Raw genomic sequence first — 16244 nt, forward strand, 5'->3', positions numbered from 1 at the left:
TTCTACATGACTAATTTGAAAAAGCGTGGAAAAAAGCGACTGTCTTCCTTACCTGCAAGACATCATTAGTCCAGATAAACTTTTGAAGAAGCCGACATCTCGCTTCTCTTTCAGATAGTCCAACATTTTCTGTCCACAAGGAAGTTAATTAAGTTGATGCAGCCAATTAAATCATTCCTGGCTCTGCAGCAACCATTACCTGCTGCACCAGAATGTTTCCGCCATTCAGAATGGAGATGCCCAATTTCAGGGTGAAGGTTACCATCGCATCCAGACGACCTATTGACCTCACAGTATGAATTACACGAAGCAAATCTGGTGAAAGTTTCGGAGTTGATACCTTTACTAGCACCAATCATCTGGAGAACCATCTCTGCAGCCCCGCGATCGTGCAGTCGGGCTTGCTGGTACAACATCTTTTGCTTCTCCATTTCCTTCTCCTAAAAAGCAAGACAGGTATCACAGAACGAAAGACTTTTGCTGTTTCCTTTAATCGTACCTCAAAAGTTTTCTCTTTCTCGTCATTTTCCTCTTCACCTTCAGCACAACTCTGTGACGGAAATATGATGTAAGATCTGTCCGTATTTGGATTTGAGACAATAACATACCTTTGCCATCATATCTGCGTATGCGATATATAAAGGATCATCTTCCAAGGAACTGAAATAAAAAGATAAATATTGTTAGAAAATGCAGAGTCACATGATATTGTGTGTTTCATTTGTCTTCACCTGCACTCTGTGAGAGCATTATGGCTGAAATGCAGAACGAGCTGGTGAAGCGGATCGGGCTGCTTTCTAATCTCCTCCTCTTCCTCCTCTTCCACTTTGTGATGTATTTTCTGGACAAGGCAGGGCTTCTCGTTATTAGTTATAGAGGACGTGATTGAGTTGCTGCGGTACCTGGTTATAGCTCGCTCTTACCTTTTACACAACAAGATTTTAAGTGGATGCACTGGAAGCATGCAGACCATCAAGCGCAAGCATGGATTCGCATGCTAACTAACACACAGAAGCAGAGGTGACATGCAGCAGCTTTGTAAAGAATAAGGATTTGCATGATTCTACAGTAACCCATGACTCTCCTTATATTTTTACAGAAAGTAAAAAAACAGTTCTTGGATTTTTTTCCGTAGAGCTACTTTGCTGCTATTTGCATTGAGGTTTTTGAAGACAAAACAAAAATTGAATTGATAGGTTCTCACGATTGGAAAAAAAAACACTTCGATTGGACAACTGGTCGACATTGCTCTGACATCAGCGGTGATGTCATGCTTGCTACACAAATGTGCCACTTGACTGATAAACACTATCACGCAGGTACAAGAACGTCATAGGTACAAGAGGAGGAGGGGCAAACCTCCCAGGACAAGGTTTTAGACTGTAAGTACTTACTGCAAGATCCTGTACTAGATTCTCCTCAAAAGAATATTCTTCTGTTTCTATCCATATTCTCTGATAGGCCAGAAGGAAGAGATTAATAGAGCGATGCCTAGGGAGGGGGTAAAAGGAAATTAGTCTGGGTTAGATCAAAGCAGAGGAAAGGAGGCAAGCAGGACCTTCAGAAGAAGTTGTTAGTTCAGGGTACTGGTACATCCCACTGGTCATACAGTTTCAATGAGAATGATGGGAATGAATGAGGGAAATCAGAAGAAGCAAACTGAACCCAATAGACAACCAAAATCCAAGATTTCTTTCTACTTGACCCCGGTGTGTCTTATAAACCAACAGACGGACCAGTGGCTAAAACAGTCGGGATATTTGAAGGAATGGAAGTTAAGGTTGGTGCCTGGAGGGAAGCGTGGTGTCGACAACATTGTCAACGCGGGTCAATGCAACATTACCGTTAGCATGGAGAGCAGACTGTCATAGTCTGAGTTCTCATGCATTTTCTCCAGCCAAATATGTCGGTAGGCATTCAGGAAGTAATTATTGTTTTTGTCCCTGAGGGAGGCAAATACAGTACAGTGTGACATTGAGGATGCAACAAGATTTTTACTGACTACAGTTTGCAATTTTGCAACATCCTTTCCATGCAGGATTGTCGTATCCGGCAGCAGAAACATGTCTGCCGTGGAAACAGAATTGAATAAATGTTTACTTTGCTGGGACATATTTCAGTGTCAACAACGGGGAATGAATGTGACATACTGCCTGCCAGGCAGGCCGGCAGGCAGGTAGGTTGAGCACATATTGAAGGTGGCTGCCCTCCTGCTTGGGCCCCATAATTGTTTTCCTCCTACTGTAGCTTGCTTCCTGTAATTGAGTTACAGACTAGCAAGGCATGAAATTACTGGTGTCCCTTTTTTGTATTCCTTGAAAACATCTGCAGGCCAGATGTTTTTTCCTACAAACATAGAGCAGGAGCAGGTTGTGAAAAATGGAGGTTGTAAGTCAGAGACGAGAGAAAAAGTGTGATGCTGCTGATACTTTGGGAATTTGACCAATTTGTGTGTTTCAAATATTTGCTGTAAAACATCTGCGAGGAGATGTTTCTCAATACCTCGGCAGATTATAAAGTGGAGCCATTCGGAAACAGGCAACGACTGCTCTTTTCCGCTGCTTGGACAGCAACTTCTGCCAGACACATTTCTTGGATCTTAGTGGTTGCTCCACCTAGCGAAAGGAAGAGAGTATTTGTTTTGACAAAAACAAAAAACTCCAGACAGTGTGTGAATATGCAAATGTCCTACCTGTTCCAAGTTAAAAACAGCAGCGGAGATCCTCTGAATACGATCCACCACCCTCTCGGGGTCTGGGGCCCCCTCGCCTCGCACCATTATATCTTTGTAAAGGTTTAACTGCCACCTCACAGCGGGGTCTTCTGACTGGGAGCACATTTTCGAGTAACGTGTCAGATGTACAAGCTTGGAGGCAATAGCGTAGTCCGTTCTCACCTTTTCTCTGAGGTGAAGATTTTGCCGAATGTGATCTTTTACCTCGTCGTCTGTGTCCCTCTGTAAAAGCAAATATTGACCAGCTTGGATGCAAATCAAATTTGATGACACTTGTCCTACAAGCGGATTTTTTGTCTGACCAGAAGATAGCGCGTCTTGGCCAATGAGATGAGTTCCTGGTCCCCCGGGGTGCACATGTTGAGGCCGATTGGAAGCATCTTCTTGAGAGCAGCCACGATCAGTGATGTCTGGATGGAGTAGAACTCACCACGTCTTTTCTTGTGTTTTCTCTCCTGGTCTTGTCCGCCAGACTGAAAATATACAATTGTTCAACATAGCAGTCAAAATAACAAAAAGAGAAAAGCATTCATAAAATTGTCTAAGGAACTATTTTCCCAGTAAATCAAACCTTTAAATCCCGTTATATCATCTTATAGTGTTCTCAAACTGGATTACTAGAAAAGCAAGACTACATTGTTTTTCCAGCCCTAGCAGAATCAATGAAATCACATGCTTCACTGAAGCGTAACATCTCACAACTGCTAACCAACAGGCTGTCGCTATTCAAAAAGACGTTTGCCTGGGAAATAGAATAGCTGGGAAGAAAAAAAGAAAACAATTTCAGCTGAACTGAAGCAGACGACTCTCTAAAAACCAAACTGTGCTGTACATGTACATACACACATTTGTTGGTAGACAATTATTGGTACCTTTCTATTAACGAAAGGAAAAAAAACTGTAATCACAGACATAACTTGGATCCATCCATCCATCTATCTATCTATCTATCTATCTATCTATCTATCTATCTATCTATCTATCTATCTATCTATCTATCTATCTATCTATCTATCTATCTATCTATCTATCTATCTATCTATCTATCTATCTATCTATCTATCTATCTATCTATCTATCTATCTATCTATCTATCTATCTATCTATCTATCTATCTATCTATCTATCTATCTATCTATCTATCTATCTATCTATCTATCTATCTATCTATCTATCTATCTATCTATCTATCTATATCTATTATTTTTATTTATTTTCTTTCATTAATAAATAGGCACCAACACTTTTGTCCACCTGTACTCTATATTCACATTAACATAAATACACACACATACATAGTACATATTACATCTCACCACAAATATACACACTAGAGTCAACTAATCTCCAATACAGTACACCACAATCCATCAAACAATGCACATTTGGCTACAAAGACATCATAATTTTACCCCTAAAGACAAAAGAAAAACAAAAAAGAAAAGGAAAATCACAATGCCACAACATTAATGAAAGCAGCAGAAGACACAAATAAGACATGGGACATAATAATAAGACTTGACTATAAATTACAAGGTACAGAGGCACAATGCTCTATTGGCCTTTCAGCTTAATGAGCCAATAAGCTGTCATGTAAACATGCGCTGCATCACTCTACCTTTTCCTTAAAGGACTTTACGAGAACGAGAGCGAGAGACAGGAAGGGAAAAAGACAGGCAGATAGCAAATAAGGATGGCAGTTAATGAAGGTGCACATGCACCACTTGTGTGCAGGAATATTTGTTTCTGATGGATGAGGGTTAGTTGCATACATATGTAAAAGCAACCACATTTACATAGTGTTAGAATATTCTTTGTTGCCATGATTTCTTCTATGAATTTTTCCTGTTTGATTCAGAAGCTTTTGAAGGAGCGCGGTATGGCTAATTTGTAAACAAGAGTATTTCCACGTGCACGGATACAAAGACAACTCAAGGGATTAGGTCTAAATCACCGTGGAGGCTTTACAGTGGAAAAGCATAATTAGAGAGACAAATCAAGGAACGGTTTTCAAAAAAAGGACCACTGTTCCAAACAGATGCACCTTAGAAAAAAAGATAAAACCCTTCTCTCATCAATACACGATAGAAAACAGTAATAATATAAGTTTACGGGGAGAAACTGTGGAAAACCAACCTTTGACATCTTGGTTTTATTGTCTCCAGTCAAGAAGGAGAGGTTGTTGATTTCATTCTGGACCACAAAGTTCTGCTCTTCTCGCTTGAAATTCTGTGGAAAAAAAATCAGATGATGAATCTGTGAAGGGATCTGCGTTCAGTCATGATTACTTCTATCTTACATGTGACTTGCACCAGAGGATAAAAATCTCAGCAACCATCTTGAAAAGCTCATTTGAGTCAGCATCCGGTTCTTTCAGCCATCTGGACCTGCAGCAGAGGAACATTTGACTCTGACCTTGCACACTTACAAAGCTCCATCATCCTGAGCCAACCTGTTGTTGTCCACATAGCGTATGAGCATTGGGTAAAAGGCATAAAGGTCCCGGCAGAGCACGGCAAACTCATCCAGGATGAGCAATTCGGCCTCCTGTGTGTCTCCCTTGCTGTCTGCCTTCAACAGCTCCTCCTCGGCCACAACCTTCACCGTCTTCTTCTTCAGCTTCTCCAATGTGGGCAGGAAGTGACTCTTTAGTAGGGTAGTGCGAGCTTTGCTGATGATGGGCTGCACATACACTGGAATCGTAAAGAAGTATTTAAATAAGCATTTGCTCTATTCAGAATTGTATTATTATGTTTGCCCACCTGCAATCCTTTTCATCCACGAGGCCTCGTCAATGCCCAGATTGTTGTTGAGGATTTTCAGGATGTTGCCCAGAATGAGGCTGAGGTGCTCTGAGGTGACGGTGGAACACGTGCTGCTACAACCAGCTGGTTGGTTCTCAGGCCCCCTCTCCCACCAGTAGGAGAGGTAGTTACAAAGCATGGGCAAGACCACCTCAATCACATGGGGCATCTCAGTGTACCGCGCTCCAGATTCAGCCATGTCGTTGATGTCCTTTATGAGCCCGTCCAGGCGGGGCATCCCGGGACACATTTGTTCAACTGAGTCCGGAATGCCGAGGACTAAAGACACCAGTGTGGATTATATGTTCAATTAAAAAGCTTCAGAAAGGACTACAGGAGAATCACAGCAGATTGGGCACCTTGGCAGGACGCCGTGTAACTTACTGGCTCGTTCACGGCCACTCTTGGTGGCAAAGATTGAGAAGGGGTTGTATATGTTGAGCATCGGCTCCAGGAAAGCCACCGGCATGGCCCCCGCTAAGGTGGCCAGACAATGGCCGAGCGCTGGCAGCTGTCTGGGGGACACAGAGAAGGTCAAGGCATGAAATACAATGACTTAAATCCAGCGTTCATAGAGGAACCTCACAATCAAACATGTGCATACCTTTCCACGTAGATGTTTTTACCGGTGCCCAAAGCGTAGAGGCTGGTCAGGATCCGATAGCAGGACACTTGGACATCATCCACTGGAATAGCAAAGAAGGAAACAAGATGAACTGAATCATACTGACTGACTAAACACTTCCTAGTGTTTGCAGAGTATTCATGTTTTCAAGGACACGGATGGATTAAATGTCATGCTTCAGAATTCTCAAAGTGATGAAGGAACATCAATGTAGGCCTAAGTGATGATGTAATAGCTGTGAGAACTTACAAAGCAGGTCTATGCCAAAGTGATGTTGCGTGATGTGCTCGAACAAAGCGGTCAGAATGGGGAGAAGAGCCACCGTGGTGTAGTTGATGTTCTGCGATACCCCTTTCATCTGGGAGCGCGAATGAGTGAACTTCCCCAGTTTCAGGTTCTCGAACGTCCTCTCCAGGTCCTCGGCGGCATTCTCAAAGAACGTCCTGAGCCCGACCCTCACCAATTCGGAACCCGACTTCATCACCGTCCTGCCGTAGTAGAAAATGCTCAACACTCGGAGAGACAGTAATTAGGTAATGAACACGACATGCACTTCATAAAATACGAGGCATCCACCACCCCCTCAAGTGTGATTTATTCAATTATTACATAAGTATTTTATTTACATTAAATCCAAGGTGACTTTGCGAGTGTCCGAGTACGGAAACACTGTATGCAAAGCATTATTATGATTAGTCGGTCTATTTTCAGCATTTCATAATTCATAAGCTATCTAAACAAATAACAAGGCTCTGATGTGTCCCAGTAGAAAGGAGAAATGAAAGGCAAGACACAAGATGGCCTTCATTACGTGTGAGCTGCATTAACAAGCAGCACATTGGAAGCCTCGGGCGTCATATGCCGCATGAAACTTGTTTGTTTAATTAAATGCCAAAGGACGCACTTTGCTAATGACAGCGATTCCCCGCAAGACAAAAAAAAACACTACGTGACAAATATGTTTTAATCACGATACAACACAAATTATTTGAAGCTGTAGTTGAAGCAGGTTTTAAAAGGTCTTCATTTGAGAAAGTGCTTTTGTTGATATGTCAGTAATATTCTTCAGAGTATTATTTTGTCATGTCTACACTCACCTGGTATCCAGCGTGTGTGCCAGGATGTGCAAGCAGCTCACCATGGTGGTCGAGTCACTTCCTAGGAAGCGTGCAGAAGAAGAACAAACTTGCTATGACCTTAAAAATTCAAACCAAATGCTTTTCTAATAATATTTACGGTAGTATTTTGCCAATATTTAAAATGGGATTTCTAATAACCCTAAAAGTTGAGAAATTTGCAGAGGTTTAGCAGCTTACCAAAGAGAGAGATCCTATGTCTGACAAGAGCTGCCAGTTTACAAAATAAGCTGGATGCGTAAACGTTAGAAAAGGGAAGAAATTGAGAAATGAGTAAACAGCAGGAGGAAAGAGTGTAAATAAAATGTGTCGTCATGCGGTGATGCATAGGCAAAGCGATGACCTGGTGACCATTTCTTTCTCCTTGTTGGAGGCATAGCCGCTGCTGCTCAGGTTCTGGTTGGGTGATGATAGGAAGTAGAGGGAGTGATTCTTGAAGTATTGATCAATGAGCGGGAGGAGAACCTAATGAGGCGCAACAAAGGTTACAATTTTACAATTATGAGGTATTCATGACATTCTTACTTTGGCAAAAAACTTGATTTCTTGCTCATGAGGTGACCTGTCTGTTTTCCCGCTGGCAGCCATGGCCTCTGGATTCAAGGAATATTCCAATTAGAATGAAATCAAACGGTTTTAATAATCACATCTGTTCCATTTCCATACCGAGGTGAGAGATGAATTCCTGGGCGGAGTCGACATATTTGAGTAGCTTCCTGAGGAACCTGTAAGCAAACCTTTTCTCCATGGAGGAAGAGTCCTGATCCAAATCCCTCAGACCTCTGCAACGCAAAACAGTACACAATGATTGCTCGCTGATACTGACCAGCAGCTCCTCAAGGAACCTGCGTTAGTCTACCTTGTGATATGGTAACCACTGATCTGTAGGAACCGGAAGAGATCCTGAGCCTTTTCTCGATCCCGAGCCTTCTCCTTGGCGGTCAGCGTCTCATACGGCACCAGCAAAGGGTGCGTAGCTCCGCCTAAAAATCCAGTGTCCAATCAGCCATTCACAAAAATAATGTATCTGGACAATGAGAATTGATTGGATCACCTCTACTTCCAAGGTCACTTTTTTTTCTTTTGGCCCAGATGTTATGGTAATTTTCAGCCACCACCTCCACCATCCCCTTGGACCAAAGACAAAGAATGCAAAGATGTGCCTCAATACCAATCAGAATTGGGTGAATTGGGTGAATAAAACAAAAGGAATAATTGTGTGGTGACTCACTTGCAACTCTCTGGATAGGATCACATTGCTTGTGTCTATTGGACTGGGATTAAAACCGTTTGCCTGAAAAGACGGTGGAGTGAACTGGTGAAAGGATTCTCTTGGTATTCATTCGTTTATAGAGAATGTACAATTTTTCCATCATACCTGTGAGACCTGAGATATTTTTCGTACTTTTTCATTTTCCCTCTGATGAGACATGCTCTCTCCGTCTCTGGCCCGGTCAATGCTCCAGCCCATTGCCAGCATACTTTTTAATGACTCCCTGATTGGCCATCTGTAAATGTCTTTCTCCTTCAAGAGGCAACGGAATGAAAGAAACAAGAATCACATCTTTTCTTCCAATTTGGACAGAAATCATCCAAAGTGATTTTCCCTACCTTCTCCGTCAGAGCTTTGTATGTCCTCAGCTGTGGGTGAATTCTCGCCTTCTCATCCACACGGTCTCCATATTTCCAACCAAGTAGCACCTGGAGAACAATGGCAGTTGATTGTGATGGATAAGGCAGCTTCTTTATTGTTCCTCAATATACTCCACACACACTTTTGCTCTCTGTGGCTGTTTATTTGTTTTCACAGATGCAACAATGAATCATGTGGCATACTAAAGATTGCGCAATTGCCCTTCCATACATAAACAAGCTAGCGTACTGTCATGAGAATAAAGGTCTCACAATAGACCTTTTTTCTGCAACCGCTAGTCGAGCATAATTTATTGCGGTAAGGATGTAAAAAAAAAGAAGTTTGAGGACGGTGGCTTTGGCCTTACCTTCTCCGCTGACCATTTCTCGTGAGAATGTTCAGCATACTTGTTGACAAAGTGTTCAAGCTTCTCTGGGAGGGCAATGCTGAAAAAAAACCAAAGGTCTACTTATCTTTTTTGTACAACAAAGTTTGTAAACAAGCATGAACTGTGTAGGTCCAGTGTGACGTACTTTGCAGTTGTGATAGGTTTGGGTTCAAAGTTGCCATGAGTATTTACTGAAACTATTTCCCCAACAATGGCGGCATCCACATAATCAGGAGGCAAAGCTCCAGCGATGGCACTGAGGCAGGGCATTGCCATCTTGAACAGCTCTGGATCATATTTCTACTCAAATGGGAGAAAAAAGTGAAGCAAGTCGTTCATTACTTGCGCCTCAAACTTGGGAGGCGAATGAAGAAACGACAAGACAAAGAAGAAGCTGTAGAAGAGACGTTAACGATGAATTAGTTTAAGAGCTGAAGCACTAGCATGCTTAGGGCTCGGGATCAATAACAGCCATTCCGATATTGATTTTTTTTTTTTTTAGGCTGGCACTCTACATAGACTCTTTTCATGAGCATGCATTTTGATAAATGTGCTGAGTCTCGACATTTGCAATACCTCAAGGTATCAATGCCAAGATGATTCTTCGGACAAATATATAATCATATCTCAATCTGATGGGATTGAAATGAAATATCCTTAATTTGCTCCTTGCTCCCCAGACTCCCTTTAGAATATTTCGACTCCTTATAGTTCTTAAATTCCCAGCTGCTCAGTATATTCACATATTAACCAAGCCTACAGCATGATTCCATTTTAAGGGACTTCCTATGTCTGTCCCAATTTACATGCATAGGGGGGGTAATCTGATTACGACTTCCACCGCAATCCTTGGCGGAGTATGCCCTCTCTCAGTTTGTCTAGCAGGCAGGCTTTTTATTTGACCTATTACATTACATCAAAACAGAAGCAGCGGGAAGCTAGCAGCAAACTGGAGCCTTGCCGAGCAGTAGAATCTGCATTTCAAAACATAAATTTAAATTGTATAGCTATAAAATTGTAAATCTACTTGTGATTCATATCGTGTTGTAATTGGTTGTAACTGTCTCAATTATATCTTTGAGAGAAACAAGACTCTGACTGGTTTTTAAATGTCTGGGCGTTGTTTGGGGTTAGTTGTTGCTGTGTTGGTGGACTTGGTGTCTTTGTAAATGGACAAGATGCCTCACCCTCTGGGATAATGAATCAAACACTCCCCAGAAGATCTTCTTGGTGAGCTGGAGTTCATCGTCCGAGGCTGTGCCGTAGCTGCCCCAGCCTGATGGAAGGCAGTAGTACTTCCAGTTTTGCTCATAATGATTGGTTAGCAGCTGGAGGACAAACAAGGTTGAAAGGTCACAACAAAATAAAAATTTGGCACCTCATTCTTTTAGAACACTAACGATAAGATTTAAGAAGTTTGTGGAAATGCACAGAAGCGACATCCCAGGCTCAGCAAGAATTCGTTCCAAAGGTGTCAACGTAAAAATGTGTCGCCTATTTCACAGGCCAGTCACATCTTACCACACTTTTTTTTCCCCTGCGAGTGGCTGAGCGGAGCCAACAAGCATATAATCACAAAATCCACTACTTTATCCACATGTTCGTCCTTCCTTCTTCTACACTTTCAGTGTCACACAGAGGTGTGAGAACTGGCGAATCAAACTGTTATCGTAGTCACATGACATTCTGAGGTATGCAGATGAGGCAACAGGGAGGAATGCGATAAGATATTTAAACAAAAACAAAACAGTATATAAGTAAAAAAAACGTGTTGGCCACCCTGAGAGGCATCTTGCAGTATTCAGTCAGCAAGGGTACGTCAAAGACGAGGCGATGCAGAAGCTGCTGCAGCATTGAAGGGCGAAGGTGCCTGCAGAAAAAAAGGTGGGAAAGAGATAAGAGTGCCATCCCCGAGCTGATTTTAACCACCGTCACTGACTTCCAAGACAAGCCAGATCCGATTTATTGTTAATCTCAACCCCTGTCGACGCAGATAAATGTGCTTTTTGTGCGCTCCTCACTTGCAGACAGCTAGCAGGCACTCCTCAATGGCATCTCTCTGGGCTTTGGTGAGGGAGCGACCCTTGGAGAGGCGGTAGATGGTGTGCAGGGTGGAATCGATGAGCGTGGCATGGTGTTCGGTGCCGGCAAAGAGGGGAGCGCAGCGAGTGAGGAGGGGGAGCATGGCTGAGCCGATATAACGGTTCATGGCCAAAGCTGTCTCGGTGGTGCACAGACCCTCCTGCGGGGAGAGGAGGAAAATTTGATAGCTCATGAATCCGTGAATGATAATCGGTTCAGCTATGAGATTTAGAGTCCAACCAAATTTTTACTGTCACATCAACCGCGGACATTGCCAGCGATGCAAAAAAATTACTAATTCATCTCCTCCAACCACAAATTGGATGCTGATAACTTGTTTAAAATTTAATATTCAACACACAGGAACTCTAGCTCTCTTTATGGAAAGTCTCTGGGAAGTAGAGAAATACTTTCTCTGGAATCATTTGGTTTTATTTTGTTGAGGTGATGAAGTACGACTTCATCAAAACGTTTGTGTAATAAGGGATTAAAAATAAGAACGATTAATAGTAAATGGAAATTGCGAATGATTACTTTAATAAAACTTAAGTCATGTGGATTTAAAGCATTTTTGATCCGCGAAATAATGTTAAAATTGCTATAAGGTCGTGATGGAAAATGAGGCTTCAAATTTGCTTCATGAACCAGTTGTTGTGTTTTTCCATTCCTCTAGAGGGCACTCTGTTCAACATTAGGCTAAAAGTATCCTGACTTACCACTTCTCAAATTCTTTTATTTAAACCAGAAGCGCCATCTACAGGAGTCAAACAGTACAACTAATTCATGAAGCATATTTGAAGCTTCGTTTTCCCATTACAACTATAAGGCCACTCTCGCCACACTTCTACCTACTGTATCTAGCGAGTTTGCAGCCCTCAAGTCAGGAAGGAAGCCAACTTCAAGAAGGTGAAGCAAAAAGCTCTGGTCCTCGATCCCATACACTCGGTCCAGGAACAGCACCATGGGGGCCTTGTGGTCCGGACAAAAGCAGGCTGACATATCAGGTTCTGTCACTGAGCCATCTGGGGGAGACACAGAAAAGAATATGATGTATCTTATTTGGATTTAAGATCCCTGAAAATAAAGTAAATCCAAGATAGTCGACGAGTGTCTCAATACTTTTGTCTCTATCGTCAATTTGTTTATTCAGCAAATGAGACTTGTCTGACTTTTCCATTTCTCTGCTGACAGCGCTCACAGCAGCATAAGAGCAACGTCTTGCCATGCGTATGCAGATCAATCAATAGAGCAAGACAGCTCGCCGTACAAGTGATCTGGCTTACTCAGAGCTGTGGGAGTGCACAGAAAAGCGCTTGGCTGATTAAAAAGGCATGAGCAGTAAAAAGAAATCAATAACCTTCCGCCCTGTTCTAATTGTTCAAGCTTTTGTAACCATTGTTAGAAGAGGCTCCCCGTTGTAATATGCAAATTTAATTCATACTGTTCATCTAATAGCTAAAGTGCCACGTTTGATATTTGACAGTTTGTGAACTCTTTTGTCTTAAAACAGTTGGAGTTATAAAATTACCTCTCTATGGTGATTGGAAAAGCAGGGATATACCTTTATTAACGATAGGTGTCTTGAGAGGTATGCTGATGATTCCCACCAGGTCTTCAGTGGGCACCAGGGAGCGCAAAATGGCACGAATACGGAGAGCTTCGCCTTTCCCTTTGTTGATGAGCTGCAGACAGCAAAAGTGAGATTATTTCGATGCCAAAAAAAAAAAGATTGAAGTGTGATTTGGGGAAAGCTCACATGCATTTCTGGGGCACAACGTCCCAACAGGTCAATGAGTGCTGAGTAGAAGGACATGATGGCATTGCCCATGTGAACCACTTCCTCTTCATCATCGCCATCAGCAGATCTATAGGTTAGGGGGGTGCACACAGACAGGATGACTTTCTTTAAGAGCCAAACAAAATAAGGAGGAATGTTCAAGGGAAAAGGGATGAGTGGCAAAATCTTCTGTATTGATTCAATAAGCTTTGCTTGATTTGTAGGGCTCACACATCACAGCTGACTCCCTGCACAGAACCAGGTAGATCCAAAGCCGGCGTCTCGGAAATCTTGATGGCTTCTTTCATGGCCGCCAGCAGTCCGTTGCCTCCCTCCCCTCTCAGTGCAGGTCCGAAACACTCCGGGCGACGGATGAGCAGTTTGACCACCACACTGGAGTTCTCCTCCACACTTTCACCTACAACACAAATAGGTCATTCAGTATTTGAACAGACTTTGATGGTGAAGTTTTTATTCAGTCATTCTTACAAAAATGATTCCAAAACAGACTTTTTCTTCAAGCGACACAATTTAAAATTATGTATGATATTTAATATCAACAGCAGTCGTACCATTAACAAAGACGGCAAAGCGCAAGAAGGAGAGGTAACGTTCTCCTTCGATTGGATTCCAGCCAATATCTGGATAACCTTTAGCCAGAAGCATTGGACAACTCTGGAGACCGCAGCCAGCCAAGTACGTCACAACCTGCAGGTTAAAACAAAACACAACCTTGCTGCATAATAGATATCATCTAAATTCTTTCCTAGGGTTTGATTTCATTGGCACTTGGAAAGAACAAGGTGTGAGACAGCACACGCATTAATTTTTTTTAGTGACCTTTAAAAGAGTTCTACCTTGTCCAGATCAAGTTCCTCCAGCGCGAGAGCCAGACCGTTGTTGTCCATAACGGAGGAAGCAGCCACATCGAGAGGAGTGGAGCCCCTCATAGCTGGTGAAGCTGCAACACAAAACATAATGGATACTTCAACTTAACTTTGAGTAGTAGTTGGAAAATTATTTGTAATTGCATGTTATGGAGGAGCGAATAAAAGGATAGAAGATGTTGCAGGGTTTTTTTTATTATTGGAATAATAGTACAGTAGCTCAGAATTCAAATGACACCCACCAAGGCCCACGCTGCTATTTTCCAGGAGGTAACTCAGGTGGTCAAACATTGCTTTCTGGTTCTGACGGCTGATGCGGCAAAAATAACACAGGAAGCGACAACAGCTAGCCACCATCTTGGGGAAGGCTATTTCCTAGAAAGCAACAAATACAAGTCAAACTGCTATGTTCTGTGTATTCTTATCGAAATAAGATTTACCACAATCAAAATATCAATTTCATTGCCACTACAGTATTTAATATTTATTGTTGCGCATGTTGTTGATAGTGGTGTAGAACTGCGCAAATGTTTTGTTTACTTTATTTAGCGACACGAGAGATATAACAGCAGTTCCACACCACAGTAACTTGCTGATTATCTTAATCAAATTTGTGCAATCTTATCTTTGTGCATGTGAGCCTCAACCACTTGACTGCACTAATGGCTTAATTCCTCGCATATATTGAATCATAATGAACAGCAGACTTCATATTAACTTTGCATCACTGGCAAGGTAAATTCTGCCAATTTTCCACTTTCAAGTGGGAGCTCATCGAATCTTAATTATTGCTCACAAAGAAATGAAAAGTGTGTCAGAGCACGGAGATGATTATATCTACAGCTCTGCTGCGATTAAATCGGTTAGGGCCTCTTTAATGAGCAAACAAGGTCTCAAACCTGTGATTTGTCCCCTCCGAGCACATTGACCATGACCTCCATGACAGTCTCATGCATGCCTAGAATTCTCATTAGATTGGGATGCTGATAGAACACCTTGTTATTCATGATGTCACTAGAGGGGAAAAGAAATAAGAGCACAGGTATAAAGTGTGACTGTAAGATTCCTTAAGAAGGGAAAAGCCGATCAACTCGGGCAAAGTTTCACCTACCCAAGTCCATCGATCATAAGCTTTTCCTCCTCTTTCCCCATCCGAACAGAAAGCAGAGATCTGATCTGACCCAGAGAAGCCAAGAGTCTAATGGTATCATGGACCGAGGCGGCGCTAATGGTGTAAGTCTTTCTCATGGCCCTGAGCAACTCGCCGATGCTGTCGTACTGCCTCCTCAGCAGGCTGAACATCTTCCGTACCAGTTCTGGGTCTTGGATGTGACACTCCTGGGCCCAGCTGACCATGGTCTGCGAGATCAATTCCTTCAGGTTGGCTGCAAGAAATGTTACATGGGCATACATGTTGACTGATCGATGGCTAGCTAGGTTAGGCATAATGCACTCTGCAAGAAACACCCAGACGACCAAACTGACAATCACAGTAGCTTACAATTGCACATTTAAAACTAACAGTAAACTTTATTGCAAGAGAATTAAAGAAAAACAGTCTTGCCGGCAGCAATTCAATTCTCCCCCAGTTATTCTGCTGCCCTTCGCATACTTTCTGAAGCCGCCAGCTGCTGCTGACCTCGACATTTCTGAACTGTAACTGCCATTGTAAACCAGTACTCTGATCAATCAGCCTTTATTCAACACGTACCATCACGGTTTTTCACAAACAAATGTCCACTCCACCATTTCAATCCTACCGTGCGGCTTGAGTACTACAGCAGGATGAGCACTGGTTCTAATAAATTACCGTATTTTCTGGACTATAAGACGCACCTGAAAACCTAAAATTTTCTCAAAAGCCGACAGTGCGCCTTATAGTCCAGTGCGCCTTATATATGTACCAAATTCCTAAATCTAAACTGGCCCGAAGCATTGTGTCATGAAATCAATCATAATGATGCATTAATGATGCGCCTTATATAAGGACAAAATGGGCCATTCATTGAAGGTGCGCCTTGTAGTCCGGTGCGCCTTATAGTCCAGAAAATACGGTATGTTTGCCGAGAAATTGTTTTCAGACAATAGTTGTCTTTGAATAAGAAACAAATATATATATACAGTCATAAAAATAATACACTTAAATGTAAAATGCACATTTCACAATCTATGTAATAA

General features: G+C 42.3%; 1 protein-coding gene across 1 annotated transcript in view; it reads right to left on the reverse strand.

Moving 5' to 3' along the window:
- LOC133169623 (ryanodine receptor 3-like) overlaps positions 1–16244 on the reverse strand; it is a 55195-nt gene that overhangs the window by 8007 nt on the left and 30944 nt on the right. The window contains 42 exon segments of the mRNA XM_061301965.1: positions 53–129; positions 200–279; positions 341–440; positions 500–550; positions 609–660; positions 732–841; positions 1395–1491; positions 2503–2615; positions 2693–2827; positions 2897–2956; positions 3037–3207; positions 4871–4963; positions 5034–5121; positions 5187–5427; positions 5497–5817; positions 5923–6053; positions 6143–6224; positions 6413–6651; positions 7261–7321; positions 7480–7529; positions 7643–7764; positions 7825–7892; positions 7966–8081; positions 8159–8282; positions 8354–8429; positions 8531–8593; positions 8678–8824; positions 8911–9000; positions 9300–9378; positions 9466–9620; positions 10508–10648; positions 11100–11190; positions 11342–11562; positions 12255–12424; positions 12964–13084; positions 13159–13267; positions 13411–13597; positions 13752–13887; positions 14037–14140; positions 14309–14441; positions 14966–15080; positions 15178–15451. Of these exon segments, the coding sequence (XP_061157949.1) occupies positions 53–129; positions 200–279; positions 341–440; positions 500–550; positions 609–660; positions 732–841; positions 1395–1491; positions 2503–2615; positions 2693–2827; positions 2897–2956; positions 3037–3207; positions 4871–4963; positions 5034–5121; positions 5187–5427; positions 5497–5817; positions 5923–6053; positions 6143–6224; positions 6413–6651; positions 7261–7321; positions 7480–7529; positions 7643–7764; positions 7825–7892; positions 7966–8081; positions 8159–8282; positions 8354–8429; positions 8531–8593; positions 8678–8824; positions 8911–9000; positions 9300–9378; positions 9466–9620; positions 10508–10648; positions 11100–11190; positions 11342–11562; positions 12255–12424; positions 12964–13084; positions 13159–13267; positions 13411–13597; positions 13752–13887; positions 14037–14140; positions 14309–14441; positions 14966–15080; positions 15178–15451 (5194 nt within the window).

Source organism: Syngnathus typhle, linkage group LG16 (assembly GCF_033458585.1).
Source record: "Syngnathus typhle isolate RoL2023-S1 ecotype Sweden linkage group LG16, RoL_Styp_1.0, whole genome shotgun sequence".
Taxonomy (NCBI): Eukaryota; Metazoa; Chordata; class Actinopteri; order Syngnathiformes; family Syngnathidae; genus Syngnathus; species Syngnathus typhle.